Source organism: Impatiens glandulifera, chromosome 1 (genome assembly GCF_907164915.1).
Source record: "Impatiens glandulifera chromosome 1, dImpGla2.1, whole genome shotgun sequence".
Classification (NCBI taxonomy): Eukaryota; Viridiplantae; Streptophyta; class Magnoliopsida; order Ericales; family Balsaminaceae; genus Impatiens; species Impatiens glandulifera.
The window spans coordinates 16,671,174-16,693,995 of record NC_061862.1 but is presented as its reverse complement, the minus strand read 5'-3'; the positions used below and the strand labels follow the sequence as shown (position 1 = coordinate 16,693,995).

General features: G+C 35.1%; 1 protein-coding gene across 3 annotated transcripts; it reads left to right on the top strand.

Moving 5' to 3' along the window:
• On the top strand, positions 1-9,216 carry LOC124922145 (WD40 repeat-containing protein HOS15-like). 3 transcript variants are annotated; one of them, XM_047462870.1, is made up of 14 exons: positions 1-273; positions 605-753; positions 1,059-1,572; positions 3,220-3,302; positions 3,391-3,437; positions 3,629-3,779; positions 5,139-5,202; positions 6,408-6,566; positions 6,642-6,763; positions 6,973-7,047; positions 7,457-7,510; positions 7,587-7,660; positions 8,380-8,454; positions 8,544-9,216. In XM_047462870.1, exons 1-14 carry the CDS (start codon positions 213-215, stop codon positions 8,761-8,763), a joined length of 1,848 nt encoding a protein of 615 aa, XP_047318826.1. In that variant the 5' UTR covers positions 1-212; the 3' UTR covers positions 8,764-9,216. The 3 variants fall into 3 exon arrangements, with proteins under 3 accessions (XP_047318826.1, XP_047318827.1, XP_047318828.1); XM_047462871.1 differs by having other exon boundaries at positions 2-273; positions 605-750; XM_047462872.1 differs by lacking the exon at positions 1-273 and having other exon boundaries at positions 654-745.
• Positions 9,217-22,822: the final 13,606 nt, after the last annotated feature.

The following is a 22,822-nucleotide window of genomic DNA, read 5'->3' as shown; positions in this document are numbered from 1 at the left end:
CTCTTCTTCTTCCATAACCACGAAATCACACAATACAAAATGTCAAACTGCTTGGAAGAAAGGCCGACGGCAATTTGCAATGCCAAAGGCGCTTCTTCTTTATCACCGGCCAACCCTAATTCACTCTCTCTCTTTATATATCTTCATTTTTCCAACCCTAGCTAGCTAGCTAGATATCAAGCACCGCCTCTTCCAATTTCTTCTCTATCACCATGAACTCCATTACTTCCGCTGATTTGAATTATCTCCTCTTCCGTTATCTTCAAGAATCAGGTTACCTTTCCTTTCCGTTCTCTCTTCCTCCATTCTATATATACGTGTTTATAGATAACATTTTCTGCTATTTCTAGGAAGCAGTAGACTTGCATAGATGTTGTTTTCTTTTGATTATACTTGGAAACTGAAAAACGATAGAGTTTTATGCTATTCCTTGGTCTCAATTGATCGTTCATGTTCTGTTCTCACAGGATTCCTCATCCGATATAAATATATTCCACATGTTTTCTTTTTGGTTATAATCTATATGGCTAAGGCCTAGTATTTTCCTGCCTACTGAACGTGTTGAATGTGGTTCTAATGCTCTAATTACCATTTTCCTCTTCAGGTTTTACACATTCTGCTTTTGCATTAGGTAACGAGGCTGGTATAAACAACAGTTCTACTGATGGGAACTTGGTTCCACCTGCAGCTTTAATTACGTTGGTGCAGAAAGGACTTCAGTATATAGAGATGGAAGCCAACCTGAGTAATGTTGTTATACTTCTCCTTCACATATCTCTATGCACTTCTATTCTTGCTAAAAGAACCTTGTTTCAAATTTTGATTGATTTTTTAGAGCTGGATATGCTGTTGTTTTCTATGTTAGGGGTCTCATGTTTTCACTTTTAGTAACAAGACCTATGCAGAACTATTGCCATTGGTGGTCTCTTTTCTTTTTCATGATTGTTCAGATACTTGTTCAATTGAGTACAAACTTGTTTTCCTTTTTCATTATTTTTTGTTTGTTCACATTGGTTGTAGTCTTATCAAACAACGTCTTATCTGGATTTCAATTACAGAGTACGCCAGACATGGATGGAGACTTTTCACTTCTACAACCCATGGAACTCATTACAAAGGATGTATATCAGTTGCGAGAATTGATTAAAGAGAGGAGAAAAAAGAGCCGAACAGAGAGAGAAGAAAAACTTGAGAAGGAACAAGGAGCTCGTAGACGTGTGAGAGATAAAGAAAAACAAGAGCGGGAGAAGGAGAGAAATAGGGAGAGAGATAAGGAGAAGGAGAAGGAGAGAAATAGGGAGAGAGATAGGGAGAAGGAAAAGGAGAGGGAGAGAGATAGGGAGAAGGAAATGGAGAGGGAGAGAGATAGGGAGAGAGATAGGGAGAGAGATAGAGAGAAGGAGAGGGAGAAGGAGAGGGAGAGAGACAGGGAGAAAGAATGTGAAATAAGCACAACAAACGAGATGGAAAATGAGAAGGAGAAGCTGTTCATTAATCAATCCAACAAGGACATGATCATAGATCAACAAGAGAAGTTGATTATAAGAGTAGCGGTAAAAGGCATCTCAACTGGTAAATCTTCTTTGTTATGCATATGCATTGTGGTACATGTTTACTTACATATGTTTGGGTGACAAGTTAAACAATCTCCCAATGCTAAAGCTACTAGGATATACTAATTGTACTGCTATGCATTGGTGTTTCTAGACTTCTAGTGATACATGTTTATCTCTCATGTGAGTAAAATGAGTCTTACATATTCACTTTGGTAACTGGTTGAGCATGTGAGCACTATGTTTCTGTATAAAATAATAATTTGATGTACTATGAGTGAAGATCCTAGCTGTCAGAACTACTGCTACTCGGATCTACCATTTTACATGCTCTTGAGGGTGTTAAAGAAATCTTGGTGCATTCTCTGGATCCTGTTTGGTTCTGTTTGAATATTCATCTTGGTTCATGTAATGTGGTTAATTGCTTTCGGATGTCTTATTTCCAAGGTACTTTCTTAGAGATAGTTAGTATTATCTCTTCTGTGATGTTATAGGACATATGTAAAGTGCCATAATAGTGTCTAACTTGTGTCCTAAGCTGGCTATAATAGACTGCATTTGTGAACTAACCTTTGAAGCAAGGAATTCAGTTCTGTTTCAAGAAGCTGTTGTTCTACTAAAATTATCTGTTATGTTTAATGAAATGCTTATGGGAAATATTTCAGGACAAGATCTAGATGGCTAACAAGTCAATAATCTTAAGAACATGTGGTAAATTGTATAACTGGTTCAATACCTAACTGTGAAGAAATTCAGGGGTCTTATTCTGGTTCAATAATTTTAGTTAGGTTCAATACCTAGCTGCCAAATATGATCTTATTCTTGTATTGTTTAAAGTAAAACATACCAAGTAAAGAACTAGATGAGCCTGAATCAGTTGATAGGACACAATTACCCACCTGGCGTGCACTCTCTCCAGAAAGATGGAAAGTGCTGAAGATCGGGGAAGATTCTTCTTATAGGGACAATATAAAGAGGGAAATTATCCTTGGTCTTCAGCTAATATAGTTAATGTTCCTGAAATCTTTCAGGTGTCTATGTACGCAGTTAACCAAATTTGAAGTATAGCAGTAAAATATAATGCTTCCTTACAATCTCATTCCGACCTTGACAAATTTGTTTGAAATTCTTCAATTACATTATCTTTTAAAAGAGATGAGGAAGTGAAAGTATTCTTGTGCCACTAAAAAAGAATACTATTAACCATTAGCAATGAATGGAAGTGCATCCCTCTTATTATGTGGTGGATATTATGGAAAAACAAAATAGGAGAAATTTTCAAGGAAAAAGTTTTTGGGCCGGTAGGATTAAAGGTTTTCTTCTTCAAACTTTAGCATCAATCAAGAAAAAGGGGATGTGCATTGGATGGGACTATCTCAAGCTTATCGAAATCTAACTTTATTGTATTTTTTGTTTTTTTTTCTTCTCCCACTTTTTTCTGCAAACTGTTTAGGAACGCTTCTTGTGTTCTACTCTCGATTTCAATAAAAAGTTGACATTTTTTCAAAAAAAAAACAAATGACTTTATCAAATGACTAGATTTTTGTTTTAGTACTAAATAGAAGGTTTAAGGTTCGAAATCTATTAATACTTGTAGATCTCTTAATCTATTAGACTAAAAACATTGTGCTGTGTCTGAAGTCATTTTTGACACTTTTTTCCCCAGGGCCTGATTCAATGGATATTTCAACCAATCCTACTGAAATCCCTAGTTCTGATGTGACCATTTTGGAAGGACACAAGTCTGAGGTCTTATTACTCACCTGATTTCCATACACCGTTGTGGATCTTTGAATGTTATTCAACATTGACATGCATGTTCCTATTCTAATGACAGGTTTGTGCTTGTGCTTGGAGTCCATCAGGTTCTCTTCTTGCTTCAGCGTAGGTCCTCATCTCCCTCACACTGCAGCTTTTGCAGTTTTCCTTCAATGCGCAGTTTGTGATGCTGTACATCTGTTAGCATCTGGTCATTCTTTTATTTCATAATTGACGAAGCTCTCACATTCTCTTCTACTCTAAGATAATGACTCTACTAATTCTTTGGAAAAACTAACACTCTATTCATTATCTAGATCCGGAGACTCCACAGCTCGCATATGGAAGCTTGGGGATGGGGCTTGTAGATCTAGTACAGAAAATGGGATTTCAAATGTGCTGGTGCTGAAGCATGCTAGGGGCAAAGGCAGTGAAAAAAGCAAGGATGTTACAACACTTGATTGGAATGTAAGTAATTCTAATGGTACTTGGTTGATGTTATTTCATTTTAGTTTCCTCCTATACTGAGATATCAGATATCAGCTGTTTATTCCAACAAAAATAATAAATGGTCTGTCTGCAAGTATATGATATTATGTGCCTTCCCCCTCCTTGGATCTCTAAGGAGTATTGAGAAGAAGTAATAGGAACATGTCTCAGTACCATTAACTCCTAGCCTAAGTAGCACCGATACTCCATTTATTTTTTCCCGGAGTCCGTACGATACGGCAAAATAGGCATCGTTGACTTTTTGTCGAGTTGACCAATCCAATACGGTTTGGATACGGCTTGAACACGTTTTTGGATACGTTTTGGGAATTTTTAAAAATAAAAAATTTTAGGATCAAAATGAAAATAAATAAAATTTTGAGGGTCTTATAATCCCTAACCTAATATTTCCTCTTTTTCCTGATGCTCCATTTCTTCTTACTGCATAAAATTTTCCTGATACCTCTTATTTTTTTTACTGCCTAAAATTATTTTTTTTATTCTTTTGTCTCTTGCCCAACTGCTCAATCCCTCAATGATGAATATTAGTTTATATTTTTATTTATTTCAATATTAAATTTATATATATAATATTTTTATAATTTTTAACAATTTACGTTTCTTAAACGTATCGTATCCTATATTTTCAAAATTTGCTGTATTGCCGTATCCGTATCGTATTTGATACGATACATGTATCCGTATCCATGCAACATAGCTCCTAGCCAAGGATTAGTTTTTATGATTCCAATGTGCATTGCAACAGTAGTGTTATGCATTTATAGGATAACTGAATAGAAGGCTAGAGCTGGGTTTACTGGTCTTCTTTCTGTTTGGTTAAGTGAAAATTATTTCTCTTATTATGGATATATGGATAGCATCAATCAGTTCAGAGATCTGATCTAGGATTTATTTTCTTCTAATTCTTCAGAAAGAGATTGAGTTCATTCATTTGTGCACTCTTGTAGACACTCATTGACTATTAGGAATTTAGAGCTTATAGATGAGAACCCACCTGGGGACTGCTATTCTTTAAACCTTATTGTTTCTTATTCTTTTTGAAAGCTGCATGCATATGCTACCGAAGTGATAAATTCCCATTGGAATTCGAGAAACCTAGAGTGAAGGTACAAATATCTTAATTAGAATCTCTTTCTGTTGTTACAAAAGCATCTTTTGAATTGGGGTGTCAAAGAAAATATGCTGTTGATGATGCATTTAGTGTAATAATATCTTTAGATGGGATACTTTAATGTTCTTGGTGATATTTGTTTCTCTAGTTTTTCTCCATTGTTTACTAGATGTAGATTTCAATATCCTGCTTGCTGATGATGCCAGGTTGAGGGAACATTGCTTGCTACTGGTTCTTATGATGGACAAGCTAGAATCTGGAGTAGAAATGGTATGTTGACTGCCACAATTTTTACTTGTTTTAGTCTTTAGTTTGGGCTGACTGAACTGTGACCTAAATATGCTATGGAGTAAAGATTCTTGACATTTTTTTGGTTTTGTCTTATTTTTTAAAAGCTGGTGTAAATTCCAGCGTTGGTACTGTTTAAGATGGTTGTAACTACATTTATTTTAAAATTGAAATCGTCATTTCTTAGTAGTGCATAGATATGACTGAAAAACTACCTAAATAACAGTCATGAAGAGAAAGATCTGTCCGCAGCTATCTAAGAAATGAAATGTGTAGTTGACAAACAATAAACAAGTAAATCAACTCCACAAGAAGGATTAGTGTTATTTGTTTATCCTCTGATTTGAATGGCATGTCACTTTCCTTGGTGTCAGCTAATGTGTGATGGTTAACCTAGTAGTTTGCTTATATTTGGCATTAGATTCTACTTGATTCCAAGATCTTCTTTTGTTGTAATGACTTACAAAATACGATACATTTGTTTTTAACATCATGTTGGAAATTTACCGCAGTAATTGATGTCTACATTATTTGTATAACAATATTTAGAGATTCTTTCTGTTTAAAGCTTTTGATAGCTGGCCAGTTCAAATATGATCAGCACAAATAAAAGAGTTTTGTTTATAGTGTGCTTTTATATTGAAGAGTTTTGAGTTTTCATCATTTTATTTGTGTTGCTTTGCTATGAGCGAGAAATAAAGTATTAAAGGAGGTCTGAAATTTTCCATCTGTATTAAGTATTCGACAACATTGAGACATTTGTATGAGACATAGAAGGCTAGTGAGTACTGTGAAATTTTCGAATGGAGAGAGGAGATACTTATTGATATATTATTCAGGATAGGTAATAGTAATACGTATTTATACAATTGTTTTGTAGGAGCATCAAAATCCCTAAATATAGTACAATAATTTATTTTAATTTTCTCAAATAAGGTAAATTAGAATTCCTAAAATATTTATACAATATATAGAAATAAATAAGAGAATAAAATAAACCTAGTTTGAGTATTTTCATAAGAACCTAGAAAAAGTATGTTTGGAGTTGTTAACAATTGGAATGCCTATTAGGTGTCACTGTTGTTAACGCTTATGGGGGAAGTTATGCTAGTACTTTCACCCCTGCTTATTGATATTTGATCTTGGCATACTTCTATATCCTACATAATGAGTCGTATTTGGTCCAGGTGAATTGAAGACTACTTTGAACAAACATAAAGGTCCAATATTCTCTTTGAAGTGGAACAAGAAGGGGGACTACCTACTGACAGGAAGCTTTGATAAAACTGCCATCGTTTGGGATGTAAAGGCTGAGGAATGGAGGCAAGAATATGAATTTCACCAAGGTGTTGTATTGATAGTTTTTGTGCATTGTTTGTTGCTTCAAACGGGATTACACTTTCTAACACTCTTACTTGCAGGACCAACCCTTGATGTTGATTGGCGAAACAATGTGTCTTTTGCTACAAGCTCGACAGACAATATGATTTATGTCTGCAAGGTTGGGGAGGAGCTCCCTATCAAATCTTTTAAAGGGCATCAGGTGATCTTACAAAAAGATGATCCTCTAAAATCAAATAATTTTCAAAATGGGATGGAGAATGTATAAATAAAGCAAAAAGAAACAATGGGATCATATGAAAATGCATTTAGGCTTTTGAGTTGATCTGCTGGAATCATCACTCCTGCCTTGTTTTTCTTTATAGAAATTACCCAGCCATTGTTTTCTAATTGGTATTTGTATAATTTCAGGGTGAAGTCAACTGTGTAAAATGGGATCCTACTGGCTCACTGCTTGCCTCTTGCTCTGATGACATAACTGCAAAGGTGACTTGTTTTGACATAGAGTATTTTTATGTTACAGTTGTATTCTTATCTACTATACTCCTTCCTGTGTTTTGTACATGAATGTTGTGTAATGGTTGAACAATAGACATGCATAACTTTCTTACTACTGAAAATAGTGACAGAGAGCCTGTCCCTACCTTTCTTACATTTTTCTACAGAATAGTTTAAGGAACTTTTTTTGAAAAGGAAAAAAAGTTACTTAAAGTATTCTGTAGAAAAAACTTTAGGTTTTAGTTGATGAGGCAAAAAAGTAACTATCAGTGAACTGTTTCCCTCCCACAAAATAGTGGGAATGATCTATTACAGAGTGTTGTCATTAAAATTTGAGTATTTAACTATTATGGTCACACAAATTTGTGTTTTAAAAGATGAGTTCCTGACCAAACAGATATGGAGCATGAAACATGATAGACACGTTCATGACTTGAAGGAGCATGAAAAGGTACTGCTGAATTTTCCTGTCTCATCTTTACAATACTTAGTTGCAAATATCCTTTTCAGTTCATAGTATCTTGCAGGAGATATATACTATTCGATGGAGCCCAACTGGACCAGGCACAAACAATCCCAATCAGCAACTTCTTTTGGCAAGGTGCACTATTTGATAATACTTTCTAATGTTTAGTAAGATCAACTACTCAATGTGGATGAATTTTTACTTCAAGCTATTAGTTGTGAACTGTATATACCTGTCTACAGAATTTCCTTCAATTTTTGTAAGGAAAGTCTATGGCGGAAGAGGATTATGATTCTAGAAGTTTGTATTCCCAGACTTGTTTTTTATTATTAAAGATACAACTTTTTTCATTATTCCACGGGGAATGTGAAGGTCACATAAACTGTGGCGAAACATCCAAACAATCTTTTTTCACTATTCCAAGTCACGAGTTAATCAAGTGTAGGGCAACAAATTCAAATCATTAAGAGAGGCATAAATAGATCATGACTATGTCCAATTTCTCAAATGAACTTAGGTCTCACCTCATGCTCGCCAGGCTTTGCTTCTTCAGTTTGTTGCCCTCAGAGTTAACAATGCTATGAAGTTTTCACATCTCTAGCAAACTTTGTTTTGGCGATTTTTTAATCTTTTTCCCCATCCCTATTTTCAGTTTGCCCAGACATGTTATAGCTTTATTGATTTGATTAAAATTTGTATATCATTGTGTTAGGAAAGTTTTTTGCATGCATGAGTATGGATCTTTATGCTTAGGAAATTAAGGGGATGAGACTTTACAAGATCTTATCTTATATTTTACTGCACTAGTTTTTCTTTTTAACCCCATCTAGCATCCTTTATCCATTTGTGTACAGTGCATCCTTCGACTCAACTGTTAAGCTATGGGATGCTGAGCTAGGGAAAATGATTTACAGCTTTAATCGACACAGGTAAAAAAATTTGCATGGTTTTGTATATCATTTAGATGATTTTCTGGTTTGCTCTAAATTTTGACTGGTTGATTAAATTGGTTATGAAGGGATCCAGTGTACTCGCTTTCATTTAGCCCAGACGGGAAGTACCTTGCTAGTGGTTCTCTAGATAAATCAATACACATATGGTCTATAACTGAAGGGAAAATCGTTAAGACATATACAGGTAGTGGTGGCATCTTCGAGGTTTGCTGGAACAAAGAAGGTGACAAGATTGCGGCCTCTTTGGCCAACAACACTGTATGTGTCTTGGACTTCAGAATGTAGTTGCTTGTTACATTACACCAAGGAAAGTATATATTTAATCCTCATTCATCTAAATAGATAGGTAGATAGATAGATGAAACTCCTACATCTGTTTAAACTTGTGTATGCCAGTTAGGGAACAGATGTGAGCCTTTTTCTTGCTATTTGGTCTTAGTTTTACATTATGATGATCTCGACAGGGAAACCTTTTATATTTATTATGGAATTCTTTTCTTAATTGCTAGTTGGAAATGCAATTGAGAATCCTCTTTTTCTCATTTTTTTGGATATACATTATTTGCTTTAAGCATGAACTTTATCTGCTATATGAGCTTGTTTGATCTTTGGATTTAGGGTTTTTATGGATTTATTTGAAATATCTTGTTTTATAAGAGGGTGGGTTATTTAGGATTTGTAATATGCATTCCTAAATTATTTTGGTATTTTAGTTTAATTCAATGATAATGATGTTTATATCTTTTATCAAAAGACTTCTTGTGTGTTAAAAAAGTCAAAGATAATGTTCATTGTATTTTTCTCAATTATTTGTTTCATAACATACAAGGAAAATGTCACGGTCACTGACAATAGACAGGCATTCCCCATGAAGTTTTAACATTATTAAATAAACAATTATGATATGTTTGTTTGGATTTGGGTTATGAATAGTACGGTTATTAGTAAAAACAATTTATTAATCTTTATAAAAAAAAAATACTCCTTCCGTCCTATTCAAAATTTCACACTTTGCCATTTTAGGTGTGTCGCTCAAAAACTTACCTTTTCAAAAATGAAAAGCATGGTCCTAGTTACTTATTACAATTATTCTCACTTTTTACTTATATTACATTATATATCACTCAATCAACACACTAATCCTCCACAATTCTATTAACCTGTCCTATTTATACCATTAACTCGCCCACTCAATTAAAATTATCTAGATTATTCCATTGTGAAACATAATCTTATTCTTTACCTCTCTTTATCTCTCTTCTCTTGTCGATGTATCTCTTCTCACAATAGTCGACCCTCCACCTCTTGTCTTTATCTGATTATGTCCTTCCCATTTTCCGATTCTTTGGATAGAAATTAGTCGTAATTGGTAGATTTTTTGAAGGATTTATGGGTCTCTTAATCGATGCCAGATTTTGGGGATCTGGTGTGGCCGAATTCGACTCCAGAAGGGTTTGAAAGCCTATTTTCACCGTCGGCAAACACCTTGGTGGCCGAAATGTTGCCGCTGGAGGCCGGGAAGACGAAGAACGAGATGACGGCTGAAATGGAGAGGAGAGTCGGGTTTTTGGCTATGTTTGCTATTCTCTGCCCTTTTGCGATAACACTTCCTGAATTCCAACAAGTGCTATTGTTTTTGTTTTTATTTTTGGCGATGCATGTTAATAGATCTACGGTTACTTAAATTTGACTGAAATTGTAAAAAAAAGCATAGTCACCATATTGAAATGTTAGAAGACATAGGCTTCAAATACTCTATGATGATTATTTTATGATAGTTGGAACCCTTAATTACATCAAAAGTTATGTCATGTTTACTACATAAACAAACTCCCTATCGTGGAGATGTTTAATAGTAGTAAACATACAAAAATTGACATAAATAACCCTATCTTCATCAACAAAAACTGACATAATCTTCACTTCAACACAAAAACTGATTTATTCTTCCCGCCAACACAAAAGCTGACCTATGTCATCTTTAATAGTCTCCTTCTAGTTGATTCATCTCTGTATCAACTCCTCAAATCCATCAGCTTCATTTAATTCCACTACTATAACATGTGGTAAAGTGCCTACCTTGAGTTGAGCTTCTTTTTTCATGTTTGGGGTCTTGTAGTTATTATGCCCTTTTGCCTTAAGTATTTCCATCATGCATCCTTGTAGGCTTAGAAAAACAAAGTTCAATGTTGTGTGTGATAAATTCTCAAAGTTTGATTCCACTACCCTTAGTAATGCACCAACTGTATATGATGATGTCTTAACCTGCAATGATTATAATACTCTAAACCATCCAAAATCATTAATGTTAGTGTATGGGCTGTTTGGTGGTTGAAATTCAAGATGAATTTTAAACTCATCATTACTAACAACATGTCTAAATTCTGGATCATTATCTGCTATGTGAGGTCTAGCATTGTCTTGTTAAATTGTGATATCCTTACTTGCAAAATTTGGTCATTGAACATTTATTGCTGGGATAACCTGTAATAATATCACCAAATAAGACTGTTATCATTACAGTCTTATTTTGGAGACTTGTTATAACTACTATATAATGACATTTAATATCTGAGAGGGTTGAAATTTGTTACCCTGTTGATCAAATATTGTTTTGTGATCTCTCTAGTGACTGACTCTAGTGCTTTTATTTCTATTGTATTTGCTGGCCTGTTTTTTAATTTTCTTTGAGCTTGTACATATTGTGTGAATGAAAATATCCCAATATTACCATCAAACAAGCACTCACCATTAATCCCATATATGGGCATTGTCACTACACAAAGGAACAATCGGACTCAAGTATCTATTTACTCTCACATATATTTCCAAATTAATCACATCTCTCGACCCGACAATCCAGACACTTTGAAAAATTAAGCATCATTATATATATAGATAACATAACTCACCAATGTAGCTCATGGGTAAGAATCGGCTTAAGAGATCAAAAAGTCACGGGTTCGATTTTATCTGAAAGTGCTTTGAGTTTAAGTAGAGGACATTACTGTGGGGTGTCATGCTAGTTATTCTTTAATTAAATATATATAACATAAAAGAACATTAAACTAAATCATAAATTCGTTTACATAAAATTCTATAAATGAAAAGGAATAAGTGAGTAAGAAATATAAATATATAAATACAAAACCCTACTAAACAAAATTATAAACAAATTGACAAATTTATTTTGGGTCATTTAGGTCATGAGATATTTATTAATCAGGTTAAACGGGTCGACGAACACGAAATACATAACTATAACTTAATTTTTTCGTGTTCGGTTGAATCGTGTTTTCGTATCGGGTTAAAATTGACAGCGCTATCTTCTAGGTTACAAAATAGGATCATGTTAACATATCAAGAAAAAGATAATAGTTGGTTTAGAATTTTATACACTATCTCGAAAAGATTTGTTTTTTTTTAATTTTTGTAATTATAATTAAATATTATTTTATTTGAAACAAATATATTATTTGATTTATTAATTAAAATAATTTATATTTTTTAAAATATATATTATTATTATATATTAATACATTTTCTTAGTACTTTTATTAAAATAATTATATTTTCAAAATATTATTTTTACTTATATAAACCTGTTAGAATAATAAACTGTCTTTCCAAGAGTTCATGGTTTAATTTAAAATATATTATTTAAATAATATGTAGTATTTGGAGTTGAAAAAAATATGATATATGTTATTATTTGTTGGAATTTTTAAACTAATTTTATAAATTCTATTAATGAATAGAAATTAGAATGTGGATAATAAAATTAAATCAAATTCACATGAAATTCAAACGTGAATTAAAGGGAAATTTGATGGAATAACCCTCATAAGAGGGTTATTACCACTTTTAGCATACCTTTTATAATTTTTTCATTTTTGACCTTTTGCCAAGGAAAAAGGTCACTTTTGCCCTTTAATTAAAAAAAATTGATTTTCTATTCTCCCCGTCGTTTCGTTTCCCTGTCCCCCCCTTCTCCTTTCCCTCCCTCTCTCTCGTTTCCAACCTCCCTTTCCTCTCCCGAAGACGACCGATCAAGCCCGAAGACGACGACGACGAAAAGCCCCCGAAACATCGACGACGTCCTCTCCCCTGAACCCCGACGAGCCCCCGACGACAAACAAGAGCCCCCGACGAGAATCACAACTCCAGAACGACGAAGGTGAGTTTATCTTCCCCATTTCTATCCTAGTTCTCCGTTTTATATCCATGCATGCTATAATGAAGGAATGGTTTAGGGTATTGTTTAGGTTTAGGTATGGGTTTAGGTTTAGGTAGGGTTTATTGTTTAGGTTTATTGTTTAGGTTTAGTTTTGGGTTTAAAATACTTCTGTCGAAGGCTGTTGCAGACTGTCGATGACGACGATGCATTTTTGCAGTCGACTGTGCATCTGTCGCAGGCGACGGTGCATCTGTCGCAGGCGACAGTGCATCTGTCGCAGGCAGAATATACTATTCGCCTATGACAGATGCATCGTCGCCTGCGACAGATGCACCGTCGTCTGCGACAGATGCACCGTCGTCTGCGACAGATGCACCGTCGTCTGCGACAGATGCACCGTCGCCTGCGACAGATGTCTTATTTCCTTTAAATAAGTGGTATTTACTTTCATTATTCTGACTTATTGTTTGTTTGCAGATGGCACCAACCAAATGCAAAAATAAAACGGTAATTGAGAACTTTCCTGGACGTGTTTTATGGAAATCTACTTGCACCTGCTTGTTAAAGACCAAGGACAAGTTTAATCACTTTGGTCTTATGGAAAGGGCTATGAAGAGTCAATTTCAGTATCTATTGAAAGCCCAGACTGTCATTTTCTCAGGAACAATAATCCACCAGATGTTGATCAGGAAAAGCAGCTCCAATTCGAAGGGAATAACTTTCTTAGTCAATAGTCAGCAGCTGTACTGGGGCATGAAGGAATATGCCTTGGTAACAGGCCTAAATTTTGGAAGATTTCATGTGATTGAAAACTGGCACGCTGAAGAATGTCCACCCCTAGTCCATAAATACTTTGGTGGCAAAACAGTTGTTAGAGTGACAAGTTCAAACTGTTTTCCTCAAATACTCTGAGAAGGAGGATGCATGGAAGCTTGGGCTCATCAACCTTATTTACCAGTGTCTTTTTGGATCTGATAATAGGAAGAGGGTATGTTTGAAGATCTTCAGCATGGTGGAGGATATGGAAATGTTCCTTCAATTTCCGTGGGGAAAGGTATCATTCAATTCAACCTTGAAGGGTATTGACAAGGACATGAAACATCTTCGGCAACTATATGTGGAGAAGAAGGAAACCTACAAGAGGAACTGTGATGTTGCTTATACTATTAGTGGGTTCGCCATAGCCTTCCAAGTTTGGACATATTTGGTTATGAAGACATTTGTCCCCAAATTTGCGGATATGATCGAGGAAAAACAAATATGCCCAAGGATATTACTTTTTACAGCCTCCAGAAGCAACACCAACACTAGCCAAGAGGTATCCAATGCCATTTTCAAATGCAATGTGTTTAACAAAATTAATGAGTCTGAGGAGGAGAAGAGAAACTACTGTGGGAGATTACATTTATGATGATTTATTTGAAGTGGATGGTAGGAAGAGAAAGAATGAAGATGGCAGTACTCCCAAACCGACGCCCAAGAGGAGAAAACTAATTAAAATCACACTAGCCAAGAGGACCGAGAAGTCATTTAGTGATGAATCTAGCCAAGACAGCTCTCGGTCTACTAGTCGTGAATCTAGCCATGTCCCTTCAGCAACGAGTCCTCAAAAGAAAGAAGACAATTCTCCAACTAGCCAAGACAATCAGGTGACTAAAGAAGAGAATGATGTCAAGTTTGATGAGCTAAAAAGGGATGTGAAGGAGTTGACAAGAGATGTGAAGGAGCTGAAAACTGAAATGAAGGTAATGAAAGAGGATCAACGGGTTATGTTCAATCACATAATCCAATTATTGGGTGAAATAAAACAACAAAAGAAAGATGTTGCTGCTGATGATGATTTAGTGGAGAAGGATTTGGAGATGAACAAAGATGTTGCTGATGAGAATGATGATGTTGATGATCTGCTGAATGAAAAAGAAGATGCTGCTGATATGAATGATGTTGTTGATTGGTTGAATGAGAAAGAAGATGTTGTTGATGGGTTGGATCTCAACAAAGAATCTGATGAGAATGATGTTGCCGATGGGTTGGAGATGATAAACAATGATGAGAATGATGTTGCTGATGGGTTGGAGATGATAAACAATGATGAGAATGATGAACACAAAGATGATGATGTTGTTGATGAACACAATGATGCTCATGATGTTGGGTTGGAGGACGATGTTGTTGATGGTTTGGAGATTAACACAGAAGTTGTTGTTCATGAAAACAAAGATTCTGCTGTTGTTGATGGTTTAGAGATCAACAAAGAAGTTGTTGTTGATGATAATCAAAACAAAGATGATGCTTTTGTTGATGGTTTGAAGATCAATAAAGAAGCTGTTGTTGATAATGATGAAAATAAAGATGATGCTGTTGTTGATGGTTTGGAGATCAACAAAGAAGCTGAGGAGAATGAAAACAAAGATGATGCTGATGTTGATGTTGATCTTGTTGATAAATATGCTGAGTTGGGAAAGAATGAATTGGCCACGAAGAAGAAGAGGAAGGTTGTTTTGACCAAAAATAGGTTGCAACAGTTGGGCAAGAAAAGGAAGATGGATGAAGAGGCTGAGTTGGGAAAGAAGAAGGATGATGAGGCTGAGTTGGGAAAGAAGAAGGATGGAGAGGTTGAGTTGGGAAAAAATATGGATAAAGAGGCTGAGTTGGGAGAGAAGAAGGATGATGATGTATTGGTATTGACTCCAACAAGTTTTCAGGGACAGAGTTTTTGGAGAAAGAAGAGGTCCACACAATTGGGGAACTACACAGATCCTAATGGAAAATCCTTTAAACTCATTGATCCAGTAACTGTCAATCCTCTTTTAGATTATGATAGTGAACTGTTGGATGAGTTAAAACAATGGCTGAAGCTGGAGGATGAAGACAAGATAAATCTTGTTCTTTTCTATATTGGTCGAGATTTGTTTAACAGAATGTTGAGGCCTCAGAATTGGCTACATGATCACGTAAGTTTTTGTTGTTGAAACTGTTTTTTGGGTACTGTATTAACATCAGGACAAAGAGAAATAGCAGGAATTGCATCTGTCGCAGGCGACAGTGCATCTGTCGCAGGCGATTAAGTATTGTCGTCTGCGACAGATGCACTGTCGCCTGCGACAGGTGCACCGTCGCCTGCGACAGATGCAATTCTGTGCTTAATTCATTTGATGTTCTGTGCTTAATTCATTTGATGCTCTGTGCTCACTTCATTTTCTCGATTCTGTCGCAGGAGATAGATGCAACATGTTACATTCTTAAAAAAAGGGTTGCCAATTTCCCCAAGACTTATCAACCGATGGATTTCTCAATATGTGACTGTAATGTCTCTACGAGGTTGTCGTTACGTTATTCAAAGTTCTCCAAAAATCCACAAACATACCAATTCGACGATGACTTGATAGAATATTTCAGGGGTGATGAAGGAAAATTTATGACTTCTTGGATGATTGTAGATAAGGTATATTTTCCTATGAATCTGAATATGAAGTATTGGGTCCTATGTGAGGTGCAACTACAAGATTGGTGCATCAATGTTTATGACTGCGAACAAGGATTTATCAAAAAGAATCAGTATGACAAGTTCATGAAACCACTATGTGAAATGATTCCATATATGTTTCTATTTGGAACGACCGAGTTTGACAGGATCAAGTATCCTAAGTTCAGTTTGGAAGGAATGTCATATGTTGTAATACCACACCCAAGAGTCCCCAAGTGCACGAAGAGTGGAGACTGTGGTCTTTTTACAATCATGTATATGGAGTACCTTATTGCCAAATTGGATATATCAGTTGTGACAACAGAAAACATGGTTTTTTGGAGACAAAAATGGGCAGTTAGGTTATTCCACCATATAATAGAACCATAGAAAATGGACATAATTTAGCTATGTATATTTTTGAATGTAAACCATATGTATTTATTTTTGAATGTAATTTAGTTTGCATTTGTATTATTTTGAATGCAAATGGGTTATATAATGTAATATAAATATAATGTAGTATATATATAATTAAGCACATGACATAAATGAAATGCATCTATCGCAGGCGACGGTGCATCTGTCGCAGGCGACGGTGCATCTGTCGCAGGCGACGGTGCATCTGTCGCAGACGACGGTGCATCTTTCGCAGGTGATTAAGTATTGTCGCCTGCGACAGATGCACCGTCGCCTGCGACAGACGAACCGTCGCCTATGACAGATGAACCGTCGCCTGCGACAGATGCACCGTCGCCTGCGACAGATGCATTCCTACATTCCTGCAATCCTGCTATTTCTCTTTGACAACAGATGACAACACTTAACAACAGATGATCAAAATACAAAAACACTTTGATCAAAACCCTAAAACAGTTTGATGTACATACAAAAACAGTTTGATCAAAACCCTAAAACAGTTTGATGTACATACAAAAACAGTTTGATCAAAATACTAAAACAGTTTCATGCCAAATATTGGGCACTTGATTGTGAAGGTTGTGTAGATTGGGCACTTGATTGTGAAGGTCTTGCAGTAGATGGTGCAGGCATCACTACTGAGCATGTTGCTCTGTTATGACCTAGACCGCCACATGAGCCGCACCGTCTCCGTTCTTTACGAACCTCACCTTGTGATGAACTACGTTTTGTTGTTGGTCGTCCTTTCTTAATCTTCACGGGGGGTTTTAGGCAAACTCGTTTCTTGATATGTTCGGGAACGTCCCAAGCTTCATTATGATGAAAAACTGGATAACATGTCTCCGTATAAGCCATGCACCACGATTCGGTTGAGTAAAACCTGAAAAATTATACAGTGATAACATAAATTGAAAATAACATAAATTCAACATAACATAAATTGAACATAACTTATGGAACATAAATTCTCTAACCTTGCGCACAACTCATATGGAACCGATTTCCGGAAACGGGCAGCAGCCAGGGCATGCGTACAAGGAAGATCGGATACATCAAATACCCTACAAGTACAAGTTCGACCCTTGAAGTCAACTTGAAAATCAAATTCACCGTCATGCACATGGAACTGAAATCGATTAAGTGGATAAACGCTGTAGAATCTAGCATTTTCGCCTTCCTCACGTAATAACTTTTCATAATATGGAGATAAATGTTCGCTGTAGTTGGTTGATTTTTCTCTTCTATGATAAAACCAATCTTGTATTGTGAATCTTAAATAGTCAGCTAATGTTGTTATGGGATATTTCCTAGCTTCTCTGCACTGACTATTAAAACTCTCAGTGTAATTACTTGTCATTTGATTGTATCGCGAACCGGGGAAAAACACGACTCCATCTCTCCACTCCAATTTGTTCCAAATATTGAGCAATCCTAGGGTCTTTAGTTCTGATCTTGTCAAAATGCTTCTAAAATGTGGACTCGATGTATGCGCGAGAAGCTAAATCAAACTCAACATGGCAGTTATCAGTTTGAAATTTGGCCATTATATTCATTTTGATGTGTTATGTGCATGCACCGTGATGTGCTTCTGGAAAAACTGCGGACAAGGCGTTGGCAATACTTGGGTGTCTATCGGATATGAAGACGAGATCGGGGACTGATCCAATTGCCAACCTTAGTTGTTGCATGAAATATGTCCAAGAGTTATTATTCTCTGAATCAACGATACCAAAAGCAACAGGATATAGTTGCTCGTTCGCATCCAATGTTATCGCAACCAGTAGTTGACCTCCAACTTTGTGCTAAAGGAAGCTGGCATCGATGCACAATACAGGACGACAACATCCTATGAAACCCCTAATTGAAACCCCTAGAGACATGAACATATACCTGAAGTGTCCTTCCTCATCCGTCTGGATGTCAGTTATGGTACCTGGGTTCTTCTTCTGCAACATGAACAGGTAGGATGACAATTCACCATAGGAATCCTCCACAGTTCCCCGCACCGCCATTAAGGCCTTTTCCCTTGACCTCCAAGCCTTATTATATGTCAAAGTTAACCCATAACTTGTATGCATGTCTTCCATTATTTTTTTAGGCATGTGGTCATGGTGATGGTCCATGTATTTACGTTTGATACACTCCGCAATTACCCATGATGGTGCTTGCCTCACATTGTCTTGTCTCGTCAAAATTGAGCATGTGTGTTCTTTTACAAATTTTCTGATCTCAAACATCTCCGAGAATTTTCCTTTCTTAGCACGCAATTTCCACTTGCAGTTCTCAGCCATACATTTTACAAACCAAAATTTTTTTTGACTTCACCACTTTAAGGACAAAGTGATTAGACATCGCATGTCTATGCAACCTCAATTGTATTTCTTTTTTGTTATCAAAAAACGTACCCACTTCCAATGAATTTTCAATTAATGGAGCAGACGTTTCGATCTCGAGTGGTTCATATGAGAAGTGCTTGGTTCCCTCAGTATGGCTGAATGTATTCCTAACATGGGAAGTGCTTGGTTGACTTGGGAAGACATTTTCCTGCTCAAAAACATCTTGCTCCTCACATACATCTCTCTGCTCAAAAACATCTTGCTGCTCAAATATATCTCGCTGCTCAAACACATCTTGCTGCTCAGATACATCTTGTTGCCTTGGGAATACATCTTGCTGCTCAAATACATCGCGTTTCTCACATACATCTCCATGCCTTGGTAAGATATTTTGCTGCTCAAATATGTCATTTTCTGGTCTTTTACTTTGTAGAGTTGAAGGTATTGACTTCTCTACTAAGGAGACACATAGCGGGGCGCGATGATTGGGCAGTGAAGACGAGAGTTCTTGTAAATAGAACGCCACATCGCTATCTCCAATGATTGTTGCAGGAGGAGAATTCATCATTAACATATTATACTTTACCTTGAACACTAAGTCATATCTTAGTTTGTCCACACCAATAGAATTATAGACAATTGAAGCTAACTCTTCATATGTAGCATTTCGGGGTACATTCACACCACGACACGAACTTGAGACAAAAGAACTAACCCCACAATCATCAGTTTTCCAGTCTCCATCAAAGAGGAGAAAAACACCAACATTCATGTGATCTGCAATTGATAAAAATTCACAGAAGTTAGTGACAATGACCAGTCAGTGTTAATTGCAAGGAGAAAAATGCAAGGAGGAAAATGCATCTATCGCAGGCGACGATGCATCTGTCGCAGGCAGGAGATGCATCTGTCGCAGGCGGGAGAAGCATCTGTCGCATGCGGGAAATGCATCGTCGCCTGCGACATATGCACTGTCGCCTTCGTCACCTTCGTCGGATGTATATTTCACTGTAAAACAAATCAGTCAAGCTCTAAAACCATTATTCCATGACCTAACCTACATCCTAGACTCTAAACGACGAAACCTTAAACATTCATCCATTTTCGCAATAAAACGACGAAGGTAGCGTCTTACCTAAATGTTGAAGACGTTCCGGTTTTGTTGATGAAGGACGTTGATGATGAAGGAAGGACCCCGTTGATGATGAAGGAAGCGTTGATGATGAAGAACCTTGATGAGAATGGGGAAAGTTGATGAAGGAAGGACGGTTGGTGGAGAGGAGGGAAATGGGGGACAAGAAACTGAAAGGCACTGACATTTCAATTTTTTATTTTTATTTTTAATTAAAGGGCAAAAGTGACTTTTTGCCTTGGCAAAAGGTCAAAAATCAAAAAAATTATAAATGGTGTGCTAAAAGTGGTAATAACCCTCTTATGAGGGTTATTCCATCAAATTTTAAAGGGTGAAATTTGATCTAAATGTTTGAATTAATTAATTTTAATTAATTAAAATGCCTTGATGACCAATTAACAAAATGTTGTTAATTTGTAGTGTGACTTACATGAGTTTGTTGTTATTATTAATTGTTATTATTATTAACAGATTAAAAAATCATGTAACGTGAGTATTGCAAAATAAATGTCTTCATTAATTTTGGTAAACAATTACCTTTCATTAAGAAGAAATATTAAGGCAAATGAAGAGGCAAGCAGTGTCAACTGTTGGATCAATTGATGATTTAATTAACTGTTTATTATTTCAACAATCTAAATAGTCATTCTATCCCACACCATCCAATGGACAAAAAATACACATCACTTCATCCTTAATTTTTCTCACTCTAGAATTCCAAAAGTCCTCTTCTTATTTTGTGAGTGTTCTTCGAGTTATTCGTTCGATATTTTCCGTTGAAACCCGGTGATAGTTCGGGTACACTGATCAAACTCGACGAGTAGTGATTTCAGTGCAGAATCACTACTGGATTCGTTGTACCCTAGGAGAAAGCCATCAACGATAAGCTCCAGCACAAACGGGAGCCGATGGAACTGTTTTAAGGGAAATGTGTCTAACACATGCCTCGAATTAACATCTCAATCGGTGATTTCGTTCTTCATATATTTTATTTGTTTCATTTATTTGTATATCATTTTATATATATTTCTGTAATTTATTTGAAAACAAGATTTCTAATATTATTTACTTACGATATATTAAGACCATGGTTAGCGTGTCACGTCTATTTAGTGTATACAAAGAAAATGAGGTGTATTATTGTGTGTGAATATAAGTTATGATTGGAATATACTCTGTATACAATATTATTATTTTTTATTGAAGATCAAAGTTATTGAGTTGATAGTTTGTGTTAGTGACGACTATATATATATATAAGAATATTAATTTGATTCATTGCACCCCTATTCCCTACATTGAAAGAATATATGAATAAATATTTTGTCAGTTACTTATTTAATTTTTTACGCCTGTTTGGTGAGTAGAGAGGGTTGTTAGGTTTAAACAATTTCAACAATAATTTTTTTCACAATTAATAACTATTAGGAAAATTCTCGTGCGATATACACAGATAAAAAAATAAAAAATAAAAAATAATAATAATAATAATATAAATTCGATTTTTTAAATTCTTAATAAATCACGAATAATATATTAAAATAAAAAATAAAACAATCTCATTTCAAATTTTATTCACTTCGGTAAAACAACTTATTTTCTCACATATTTTTTTCCGAATGAATCTCTCATCTCGTGACCTTACACTTTCACTTTGCTCAATCAAATATTTGATTTATATTTTTTAACATTTATCATTGTCACCTCACATTTTGGTCAATTAAATATTTTATTCATATTTTTTAAATCATTTTCAATTGATATCGGCCTATTATCTCTCGGCAAACCACATGACAATCACAATTGGTTAAATAGTTTTGTTAGGTTGTAAATTCAAAACATAAATATATCATTTTTATTATTTTTAACCATTTAAAGTTTATGGACGGGTCAACCCATAATTCGACCCAAATATCCATTTACTCTCACAAATATATCAAAATTTACCACATCTCTCGACCCGACAATCTGGACACTTTGAAATTTAGGCATCATTATATATATTAGTTAGTTAAAAAAGTTAGTTAAAAAGTTGAACTTATATTATTAAAATGTTCTACGTTTATATAAAGTCTTATTAGACGAGTTGGTTAGAGAGGTGTAATTGTTTTGTTAAATTGTAAGTTTAAAGCATACATATAATATTTTTAATGTTATTTTTAAACGTTTGAAGTTTATGGACAAGTCAACCTACAATCCGACCCAAGTATCAATATATTCTCACATATATATTCAAATTAATCACAACTTTCGACTCAACGGACACTTTTTCAGCATTATTTTATATATAGAGAATTATATAAAACTGTAAAAGTCTTATCAATTAAAAATTATCAAAGTATCGATGATACAATAACATATAATGATATAATAATAAAATCAAAATAATATATATATATATATATATATATATATATATATATATCAGTTTATTTGTACATATTCTTTTAAACAAAATATATATATATATATATATTTGTTAAATATTAATATTTTTTAGTTTTTTCACGAATAAAATAACTTTTAATAATCAAACAAGATTATTTAAATAATGTCCATCTAAACAATGCCTAAGTAGGGGTGTTCCGGTCGGTTAATCGGTTTCGGTTAAGTCCGATTTTACCTCTTATTTTATAAACCGGTTAACCAACCAGGATTAATATCGATTTTACCGGTTTTGAAACCATTAGTTTCGGCTAGTATCAGTCGGTTAACCGATTTAACCGTGAACCGATAATTCAATTTTTTAAATTAAGTGTTAAACTTGTTAAATGATTTTATTTTTCAAAATCCTTGTTTGCATCGTACTTTTA

What these genes read in the sequence shown, in the direction of transcription:
- LOC124922145 (XM_047462870.1), top strand. Translation starts at nt 213, where the DNA reads ATGAACTCCATTACTTCCGCTGATTTGAATTATCTCCTCTTCCGTTAT. An exon ending in GGTAAAAGGCATCTCAACTG is followed by an intron (nt 1,573 to 3,219) that starts GTAAATCTTCTT and finishes TTTTTTCCCCAG; the next exon opens with GGCCTGATTCAATGGATATT. An exon ending in CAGCAACTTCTTTTGGCAAG is followed by an intron (nt 7,661 to 8,379) that starts GTGCACTATTTG and finishes ATTTGTGTACAG; the next exon opens with TGCATCCTTCGACTCAACTG.